This window comes from Propithecus coquereli, unplaced genomic scaffold (assembly GCF_000956105.1).
Source record: "Propithecus coquereli isolate 6110/MARCELLA unplaced genomic scaffold, Pcoq_1.0 Scaffold94, whole genome shotgun sequence".
Classification (NCBI taxonomy): domain Eukaryota; kingdom Metazoa; phylum Chordata; class Mammalia; order Primates; family Indriidae; genus Propithecus; species Propithecus coquereli.
The window spans coordinates 3,978,449-3,989,714 of record NW_012155729.1 but is presented as its reverse complement, the minus strand read 5'-3'; the positions used below and the strand labels follow the sequence as shown (position 1 = coordinate 3,989,714).

The 11,266-nt window shown below is 47.7% G+C and overlaps 1 protein-coding gene across 1 annotated transcript in view; it reads left to right on the top strand.

Annotated features, from left to right (window-relative positions):
* The window catches only part of PRKCQ (protein kinase C, theta), a 57,992-nt gene that overhangs the window by 21,761 nt on the left and 24,965 nt on the right, over positions 1-11,266 (top strand). Inside the window, exons 8-11 of the mRNA XM_012664948.1 lie at positions 2,747-2,856; positions 3,631-3,748; positions 5,047-5,207; positions 8,479-8,652. Coding sequence (XP_012520402.1) covers positions 2,747-2,856; positions 3,631-3,748; positions 5,047-5,207; positions 8,479-8,652 — 563 coding nt within the window. The remainder of the gene's footprint in view (positions 1-2,746; positions 2,857-3,630; positions 3,749-5,046; positions 5,208-8,478; positions 8,653-11,266) is intronic.

Here is an 11,266-nt window from a genome sequence, read left to right as displayed (position 1 = left end):
CTCTCTCTCTCTCTCTCTCTGGAGTTTTCTCTCCCTCTCCCTCTGCTAGTCCATCTTGCTTCCTTCTTAAGTAGGGCCTCCTGTAGCCTTTACCCTGTCTCCTCTCTGTCCCCACGGTAATTCCCATGAAAATAGCCATCAAAGGGGACTATTTGCACTCACAGAGATCCAGTTACCGCCGGATAGGTTAGTAGCAAAGATTTATGACCCTGTAGAGGGGATGTGGCCTTTCTCCACCACCGCGCCAGTCGGAGACAAACACGGACCAGGCTGCGATCTTAAGGAACGAAGCAAAATCCCAGTCCCAGGCTGCGCAGTCCTTGCCGATGCCACACTTCGTACATGGCAGGGACGACGGGTAGGAAAGTGGGGCTGGGGCCACTCAAGTGAAAACCTAAAACCTACCGCACGAGTCCAACGCGGGTCATGCTGACGATTCGGAACTCGGAGCGCCATCACCCAAAGTATCTTTCCCGTATTAAAGACTTTAATGGGCATAAAAGAGTTTGCTTCCAGTGGATTTTTGTGGCTGAATCCATGCATATGTGCTGGGCCTAGTAAGAGTTGATAGGTATTTACATAGAAGTGCTGCCTTTATTTTGTTTTTGTGAACTATCTCAGGAAAAGCGAGCTAGTGAAAACTACAGGTGAGGGCTGCCAAATTTCACCTAAATGTTTTAACATATGCGTCAACGCGGTAAATGATGAAGACGAAAGACAAGTTGTGTTTGCTGAGCACCTACTCGATGCCAATCCCTGTGCTGAGCTCTTTGCACACACGAGTGCAGACGAGATTAAAGCTGCCTGATCTCGTAGCTCCTGCTGCCTGCTTCCATTATAACAACCCCAATTTATGGATTTCTGTAGAAGCAAGTAGTACTTGAGATTAGAGTTCTATCAGCTGCAGTTTGGAAACCTTTGTTAGACTTTTTTTTTTAATTTTAATGGTGATGTTTCATAAGCAAAATCTGAATTTTCTAAAATGAACGACACACACGACATCATCATCGTCTTTGCACAGGCCCGTGCCCCTGGTCCTAGACAGATCCCACGGTCGCAGGAAGTGGAGGTTCGTCCTCTCGGGTGTTGTTCCCAGGACTGGTGGATCAGAAAACACTCACCCAGAATTGTAGGGTCCCTAAGCTAGGAGCCTGCGTGAATCATCAGTTCAGTGCCAGGGAGCCCAAATCTGAAGCCCATGGAAAGCACGTGACCTGCCCAAGGTCACACAGTGTCCATGCACTGCACGAGCTGTGACCAGCACACACATCTCCTTCCCGACCAGTGCTCAGGCATTTCCCACTCCTTTTTCTTTCTCTTTAGCAAAATCTAGAATAACACCTCATGTTAGTTATAAAGGTGAAAAAACTTTGGTTCCTTTTCTTTGAGCTACGTTCTGTAACTAGGTCATAGACGTGAATTTAAGCCACTAACGCCTGTGTGCAGGAAATATCTCTCTTTATGACCTTGAAACCCACTTAATTGGGACTCAGTCGAATAATTATTATTTGCAGGAGATGGCCCTGCGAGGGGAGAGAGGGTGGGTGCAGGGAGCAGGGAAGGAAAGCCATTCAGGGAGGAAAAGAAGCCCCAAATAATATGTCAGCAAATCTGCCTACCACAATTAGACAGTGTCGTGATCATTCTGGAGAGGTCGACTGGTTTGCCATTAGCCAGGTCTCCGCAGCTCCTGGAGTCCTCAAGCCACGGTGCCATCTCCATAAAACGATCGCCATCGTGCTTCCTGCACTGGGCTGTCACACTGGCCGCGAGGAGTGTGGTGCGGCGTTTTCTGAACAGCTCTCAGAAGGGCGCCTGTCGATCAAAGCTGAAGTGCTCAGGACCTCAGGAACTTTGTACCCTAAGGAGAGGACCAGATGGCGTGCCCTGTGCAGGGGGCAGCAGACGTGGGCACAGGGACAAGAACAGGAGGGGAAAAGAGTCCTGTTCCCACGCTCCAGCGACGTCATGCTGGTGTGGCCGCCTGAGCTCCACTGTGGGCTTAGGACACCACCCTCTCATGTCCCGGGGAGAAAGATGAAGACTAAAAGGATGTCAAAGCTTAACTCTGCCCACCCTCTCCTGTCCTTCCGTCCCCCAAAGAGAGGATTTCACTTCGGTAGCCTCAAATGAATTTCACAACTATAAAACAAATAAAATTTCTAAGTTTCCTGTGAGTGACCAGAAGTCCATTGGATCCCCCTGCACCCTCTCAGTCCTGTCTGTGGGAGACCCGGCGAACCCGCCGCTCCCCACCACCCAGGGCTCAGAGCTGTGCACCCCAGAGACCCCTTTCTTGGCCAATGGTCAAGTCTCCTAGTGCATTAGCCCCAAAGGTGAGCACGAGGTCTCCGGCCACTCTCCCTCCTCCTCATCCTGCCCCTTCGCGCACGTGCACGCGCGCGCGCGCACGCGCACACACACCGCACCTTCCCTTCCCCGGACCGGAGCTGCAGCCTGGGCTCGCGCTGGGAGGGTGCAGAAGCTCGCACAGCAGCCCGGGCAGGAGCAGGGATGCTCCAGACCAGGGTGGGAGGCAGCATCCCTCCCTCCCAGCACCCGCATTGCCACCAGGGAGAGCTGATGTCACCATCTTCCTCCCAGCTGCGGTACAGCCTGAACACACACTGGCAACAGGCTTTCCTCCCTGGACACGGGGCCCTGTCCCACCTCGAGAAAGCGAGTCACTTCCTGGCACCGGTGGGCTCTCCCACTCCGGCTCACCGTCCCACTCTCTTCATTTCAGCATGTGGCATGAACGTACATCACAGGTGCCAGACGAAGGTGGCCAACCTTTGTGGCATAAACCAGAAGCTAATGGCTGAGGCGCTGGCGATGATCGAGAGCACCCAACAGGTAGGGAGCGCATGACGTGGGCACGTTCCCGCCTTCTCAGCTCAACGAGGATGCCGAGTCCTTTTGCTCTCTGCCCTGTGGCAGCCCTACAGGAAGCACAGAATGCATTTCTGAGCACCGGCCTTGCGGCTGACTTCCATGTTCAGGCCTGTGCCCCACCACACACTTTGAGATGCTTATTTATTTAATATATTTGTATTGTGTAGATCTTTACAAGATCTTACATTCTTTTTGGAATGATCAGGGCAGAAACAAATAAATTCATTAAAATTATTGAGGGGTCATTGCCAGCTTTATAGGGATTTATTAGTATTATAAATAGCCTAGGGGAAAAACACTTAATTACTAGAATCACCCTCCAAATCCCCCCAGAACACCGAGTCCAGGGCAACTTTTGCCTGGCCATTTATTACATTGGCATTGGTTGAATTCCCATATCCAAGAACAAACCCTCTTTAGGACATGGCATGGCCTACATGAGCTGTTTTTCCATGCATTGACTGTCTGTTGTTATTTGCCATGTGGGAAGCCTGGGAGAATCCAGTCGTGCCCTAGAAAAGTGTGAAGGAGGTGAGTGTGTTCTGCTGATGCATAAAATACAACCGATGGACTCTCCCAAAATATGGGATTCTGAAAGAATGTTGAGGGAAAGAGGAGCTTTGGTGATCCTATGCATTTAGGAAACTTAGATGGCTTTTGTCCCCAGGGACTGCAGGCTGAGCTGTCCCGTCAAGGTGGGTGGGTGGGTGGTCTGACTCTCTGTTTGTCACCCAGGCTCGCTGCTTAAGAGACACTGAACAGATCTTCAGAGAAGGTCCAGTTGAAATTGGTCTCCCATGCTCCATCAAAAGTGAAGCGAGGCCGCCATACTTACCCACACCTGGAAAGAAAGGTAGCTGTCCTGGCCCGTGGTTGAATCAATGTCAGCAATTAACCTTGATTAACCTTAACCTGGGTCCTCTGGATTTAAGTTCTCAATTTACCCCCTCTGACAGGTAAGGCTGTTCTGTTAAAGATTACAGATCTAGCCACCAGCTAAGAGACTCCTACTTCTTAGGAGAGAATTCAAACTATGCTTTATTGGGTACCTTTGTAAGGGGGTGGGAGGCAGGGCTTAGAAATGGGATCCGTCTGGAGGAAACAACTGCAGACATTTCCTTAGAACTGTTTTTAAAGCCTACAGCACCTAGTATTCCCAGGTGGTCTCCCATCCAAGCATGAACATGACCCTGTTAGAATTTTAGAATGTTGCATCCCATCAATGTTAAACTCTTCCATAGAAATGAATCTATCTTAAAGATGGTGGGAATACTACAGAGGACATTCTTGTTCTGCACCTTTAAGACTTTTTAAAGAAATTTAACAGTAGAAAAGAGGAGAATAGCAGGGCTCGAAGCCCTTGGCGCTCACGGCATCACAGAAGTTCATCCAGCCCGCTGTTTGAAGGTAGTTCATGAGAGGGTAGACCACGAGATTCTGGGACCTGGATGGCTTCAGCATACATTATAGAATGCGTATTTCCCTCGGACTGCAGGGAGAATATGAAGGATAACCCTAGGGATTAAAAAAATAAAAGTGATGTTAGAAACCAGGGGAGATTCCAAAAAAATGTTTTTCTACATCTCCTCAGGTGTCGAATGAAAACTAAATGGACTTAAAAATTTAAATGGGAGGTTCGAGTTAGATTTAGGAAGGGCCGGGTCTCCAGGCAGTGAAGTACACCATGTCTCGGAGATGATTAACGCAGGCGGCGTCTCGACTTGAGTTGTGATGAATGGTGCAGTTTGGATCTTTAACAATCCGCTAGATTTCATTTCCTCTTCCCTCACGTGGTAATTCACAGAAACGGATGCCCCTGTGCCCATGAGCCACGCACACAAGCGAGATTCGGTTCAAACCCCTGGCTGCCCATGGTTTGACATTATTAAACATGCAAGTGCATTTTGCATATATGGTCTCTTGCTGATTGGAATGCGTTTCTTTAACTGAACTATTTCCCAGACTGTGGATAAAAAGACACGGTCCACACCCCAGATGCCAGGCTCACAGGCACGTGGAGGGGTGTTAAAGCTGCCTGAAACCCAAGCCCCTCCAGGGTGGGAAGTGGAAGAGAAAGCGTGTGCTCTGAGTAACTAGAATGATGCTCCACGACTCCGTGCTCCTGTTTAACCACCAGCTTGCTATTTCCAGAGCCTCAGGGAATCTCCTGGGAGTCTCCGTCAGACGAGGTGGATAAAACGTGCCATCATCCGGAACCTGAACCGAACGTAGAAAGACCATCTCTCCATATGAAACTAAAAATCGAGGATTTTATCTTGCACAAGATGTTGGGGAAAGGAAGTTTCGGCAAGGTATGCTACAGCCTACGGAACACTGTGGACCAGGTTCCGGGAACTAAACGGCAAAAACCCTGGTCCGGGGAACTAACTTCGTGGGGCCCGAACCACACGTGGGTGTGTAGACAGAGGTTTCCCGGGAGATCTCTGAATAAACAGGGCCCCCGGGGGCTCTAGGGAAATAGCTGCCTCTGATTCCTGGGAATCTTTGTCCCCAAAGCCACTGTGCTTGGAAAGTGTATACCCCACACGCTTGTGAGTTTCATGTCTTTGGGCAGCGAAGAAACAGGAAGGTGCCTTGGCCACTTCCTGTCACACAGGTTTGTTTATTTGTTCCGTTGTTTTGCTTTTTTCTCTTTTGCTTTGTTCTCGAGGCTGGAGCATTGTTTCACTTTGTTAGGTGACTGTTTTCTCTTTCTATTAAATGCCTTCAGGCTTGTATTAGTTTGCTTGGGCTGCTATAACAAAATATCACAGCCCAGGTGGCCTGAACAGCAAAAATGCATTTTCTCACAGTTCTGGAGGCTGGAAGTCCAAAACCAAGGTTTCTCCCAAGGCCTCTGTCCTTGGCTTATGGGTGGATGTCTTCCCTCTGTGCACGTCCGTGTCTGAACTTTCTCTTCTTACAAAGACGCCCACCTTAATGACCTCATTGAACCTTAATTAACCTTAATTACCTTAATTACCTCTTTAAAGGTAACAGGTTATAATTGCACATAGAGACCTCCTTAATTACCTCTTTAGAGGTAATTAAGGTAATTACCATATTTGGTCACATTCTGAGGTGCTAGGATATCTCAGCCCAGACACAATTCAGCCCCTAAGGACAATGAGGCTGTAGCTTAAGAATCCTGGACACGATTTTGTGGAGGAAGCCCCTCCTCTAAATTCCTCCCACCACGCATGCAGGAGGTTGTCTCTGTCACTCACGGGGACAGGTGGAGGAGGAGGAGAAGGAAAGTGGGGAGGGCAGGGGGAGGAAAAAGGCATAATTTAAGGAATTATAATCAACTACCAGCGACAGCAGAAAATTTTCAAGCTAGTGATTATAAGGAGGGACAATATGAAATACAGGCTTTTAGATCATTTCTTCTATCAAGGCTACCTAATGTATTAATGGGGCTCCTCACTGTTTTATATTCTATAATTTTAACCAGAGACTACGGCTTCGTGAGTGCAGCATCCAAAGCCAGCATGACCCTGGGCACCTGCTCACCAGACAGGAAAAACTCACCCAGTTTATTTAATAATAAACAAACTAAAACGCAACTGAGCCTCCACCGCAGCCAAATAACACGGTGTTCCAGCTGGGGTTCGGATCTAGACACCAGTGCATTGCCTTGCAGCGAAGTCCGCTCTGCCCTGCAGACTGTGGCTGATTTCCACGAATTCTTCTAGCTCTAGCTGATTTCCACAATAATACGCACCACAGCAGGCTCATTGGGTATTAATCTGAGCATAACAGGCAATTTTACAGCCAGTCCTCATTATAATTTAGCATCAATTAATGTGCAATTATAACCTGTTACCAAAAATTGAAAGCACATTATATACATGGAAATCGCCTTTTCGGCTTCTTAGTTTATGGCTGGTTTTAGGATGTTTTACTGAAAGAGGCAATTACCAAAAGAGTACTTTTAATTGTTAATGAAATGTTTGTCTTTCTTTGTTCCCATGCAGATTTCTACATTTGAACAAGGTTAGTTAGAAAGACGTTATGTTATGTCGAACCTACAAGCCTTAGTAAATGTCCCAAAGGACAGCCGGAAGCTCCAGGTTTCCTGGCTCTGTGTCCAAAAGGGGTCTGCTCCTTTCCATCGGGACCCTGGGTCCCCACACTCTGGAGAGGAGGGGACGGCAAGGCACCAGAGACAGACGGGACAGAGGATTGCCCTGTCTCAAAACACCGAGAATACACTAGAACTCACCTTTCCTTTCTCTTTTGGCTCAGTTAGGAAAGCATCACTCTTTACCAAAATGCTGGTCTCTGTTCTCTCATTCTCAATCTACTTTTAAGCCCAGGAGAACAAATTGTGTGTTTTCTGAAGACGTGAACATCCTTCATTTGCCTGAATTCTCACCCAACCCGCCTCCCCTCTGTCAAGGCAGATAGCACAAAGCCACGGCTCTGCGTCGTATTTAAACCTGGACACTCGCATTCTCAGTACTGGTTTAGTACCATTGACTTCAGCATTTCCCGAAAGTCAATTAAAAAAAAAACGACAAATATTCTTAATAACTGTCATTTAGAGAGCATTTTATAGGCCCCCTTCCCGGGCGGTATCTCATTTGATTTTCGCAATCGTTCTGTAAGTTAGAGAACGCAGTCGTCATTAAGCCCTTGTAAAGGTTAGGGAACTGGAGCCCAGAGAGGGTGATTGGTTCGCCGACATCTTTGCAGTGGGCAGATGTGTGTGGGATAAAACCAGAGCTGGAGTTTTCTGTACCCAAACGCCACGTCCTTACAATGGCCAATAGCGCACTGCTGCGTCGTTCGCAAAAGCGCAAGTCGTTGAACCTCTCCATCACGTGCCATCTGATGTCCTTTGATATAAGATTTATGAAATCAAGAGGAAAAAGTAAACTTTGGGTTAAGATTTTTTTCCTGAGTAGCTCCATGAATTTCAGCAAGTTACTCTTTGAATCCAATTTTTTATTATTAATATCTGCCTTGCAGAGTGCGATGGGCTGAGGATTAAATCAGATAATAAAATTAGGTAGCACATGTGAAGTCCACAGCAGAATGCCCCAGGCCATATGGTAGGTCCTAAAAATGTCATTAGTTTCCATGGCATCAGATAAAATGGTGTTCATTTTTTAAGTACGCAGGGAGAACTATATCCCTCAAGTGTTCTTTTTGCCTTAAAAAACTGGGTAGAAGTTAAGGCTGAGTCTTGGGTGCATTTACAGTAATGTTTCGAGTACAAACAACTTCTCCTCTCCACTGCTCTTCTTCCTTCAGTTTGCACTCTGTCTCTCTGAATTTTTATAGCACACTTACTCAGGTCCCCAGGCGGGCAGGGCACACTTTTAAAATCCATCCAATTGCACGATAATTTTGTGAAACCCTTGGAAAGGTACAAAGCTAGTAGGATTCTCTTATGTAACATCCTAAGCCACTGACGTGTGCCATTTTGTTTCAGGATCATCCTGTCCAGGATGGAGGCGGGTGGAGGAGAAATCTTCCTTTCCCGCCCAGCACAGCTTTCTCTCAGGACTTTGTCTCTTTTTTAATGAGTGGGAATCCAACTTCCAAAATAAAGTCACTTCTTCCCGTTCCTTCTAGGTCTTCCTAGCAGAGTTCAAGAAAACCAATCAATTTTTCGCAATAAAAGCCCTAAAGAAAGATGTGGTCTTGATGGATGACGATGTTGAGTGCACGATGGTGGAGAAGAGAGTCCTCTCGCTGGCCTGGGAGCATCCGTTCCTGACGCACATGTTCTGCACGTTCCAGACCAAGGTATGGCTGCTGCTCAGACCACCCTCCTCCCTCTAACCCGTCCTGGTGGCGCCCTCGTTGGGAGACGCGAGGTGGTTTCCATATTTATCTTCTTACCTTCCAGTTGGTTGGGAAAGATCTTTGCTTCTGGGTCTGTTTGTTTTCTTGTTTTCCAGAATTTGGTTTAACTTAGCATAACAACCGGGCTTCCAAATGGGGGGAAAATGTGGCACCTGTTGGTTCATCCATCACGTGTGTATTTGAAGACGCAAAAGTTGAAAAATAGATGACAATGCATGTGCACTGTTGTTGTCCTATTTAAGGCTTGCAGAAAAAGCAGCCCTTAGCGTGGGCTTCATCCTGAGCGAGCCCCTGGCAGTGAGGTGCACGGTGGACGTGTTGCCTTCCCGCTCAGCGCTGGGCCCCCTACTCTTCGCGAACCTTGCCAGGAGCTTCACCACTCTGGCAGGAGGACCCTGGTCCTGGTCTCCTTTTCCGTTAAAAAAAAAAAAAAAAATAGAAAATTTATTCTTTTTTTTTTTCCTGACTCAATAGTAATTCAGGATCACTGTAGAAAATGCTCATAAGCTCCAAGAAGAAAATCACTTATAATCCCACCACTTGGATATACTCATCATTAATACTTTGAAGTTTCTCCTTCTAGATTTTTCTCCCAACTGGCTTTTAAAAATAAAAATAGCAACCCACTATTCTGCAACCTGTGTTATTTATACTCTGTGGTATACATTCCCTCAAATCTATGGCTATTCCATATGATTTGTCTGATTAGAACATTTCTAACTTTCTGCTCTGACTTAAACAGCACTGAAATGAACATCCTCGTAGGTCAGTCTCCCTGCAGGTGCGTGGCGACTCCTCTCTCCTCATTGGTCCACCCTCCTCCCCACTCTCCCCGCCGTCCACAGCCCGGAATAAAAAGCAGACCCATGTGGGGCCATATGACGAATGTCCACAGAGCACAGAGGGTGGGGTTTTCCTTTTTCTATCTCAAGTCATGACGACCACAGTATGAGTCACAGCGGCCCCTGAGGTCCCTTGAGCTGTGGAAAGAATTAATGAGACAACCCAGGGATCAGTCAGGAAAGTGGGTGACAAGCAGGGTGTCCGTCACCACCCCTGCAGCTCCCAGCAGCTTCTCAGCAAACATTTAATGAACAAATAAATAAATGAATGTGCTTGCCTAAAACAAAGAGAAAGCAGGCCCTGAGGAGGCACTTCTAGAGCACGCACTGCGTTAGAAGCTCCGTGGAGGGACAGAAATACAGAATGCGGTTCCCGACCCGCAGAATTCCAAACTCTAATAGAGGAGTCAAGACTGACACTTCTAACAGTGTCGTATGGAACTAGAATGCGGGCTTGAAGTGCCAGAGAGGAGAGAAACTAGAATTTAGAATTTGAATAGGTAGAAAGGACCTTGGGCAGTAGAGGTGTGAGCCTCCAGGAGAGGGGGCGGGAAGGAGAGACCAGGTCACAACAGGTGTTTAAGAGAAAGCAGAGGCCTGGGGCAGTGGCTCACGCCTGTAATCCTAGCACTCTGGGAGGCCCAGGCAGGAGGATCACTTGAGGTCAGGAGTTCGAAACCAGCCTGAGCAAGAGCAAGACCCCGTCTCTACTAAAAATGGAAAAAATTAGCCAGGCATGGTGGCACATGCCTGTAGTCCCAGCCACTTGGGAGGCTGAGGCAGGAAGATCACTTGAGCCCAGGAGTTTGAGGTTGCTGTGAGCTAGGCTGACACCATGGCACTCTAGCCCAGGCAGCAGAGCGAGACTCTGTCTCAAAAAAAAAAAAAAAAAGAAAGAAAGAAAGAAAAAGAAAGCAGGCTCATTCCTGCAGCAGGGAGCAGGATGGAACTTCTGTAATGAGGGCTGGAGAGATTTTCTACTAGAAACTTCTTCCTGGAGACAGTACATATCCCTTGGTCTGGGATGGTGAAGGTATGTCACCTACAGGCAAAGTGACAGACACCTTCTCCCAGGCCGTTGTCTGGATTGTCTAAGCACCCTCAGGGCTCCTTGTAACCTCACTCTTCCTCTTGCAATATCAGGAGGTTTGTAGCAAACTGCTAAATACACTTCCGGCCAGGCTTCCGGGGCACTCAGCAGCCGAGTTTCACTTGGCACCTTCCCCGCCCCGTCCTCCGCTATTTTTTAAGTATTTGCATAGATGACTGTGTTCCTGTCTTGTGGGGAAGGCTGTTAGGAACCCCCCTTTGCAGGAAGGAGGTAGGTCCCCTTCCCTTGCCTGTCCATCACAGTTTTAGGCCGTGTTTGTTTGCTTCCCTCTTGGGGGAGGTGTTTCCCCGCAGCCACGATCCTTTACCGAGACCCGAGAAGCGAACGCTCACACAGCATTCGCGCCGGAGGAAGGAGAACTGGCAGAGAACGTGCACACCAAACGTAAACAGGACCAGTTCAGCACTTAGGTCTCGAGCAACCGGGTCCTTTTAGAAAGAGATGAAGGAAAGGGAAAAAGCTTGCGTTTGCACTTTCCTTGGGAAAGTGTTCGGCTCTGACATAAATTATTGGCAGATCAGCATGATAAAGGGTGGTTGTTGTCTTAGCAAGAAGGAAAAATCGCTTTTTATTCTTTTCTTTCCTTTTTACTAACATTTCT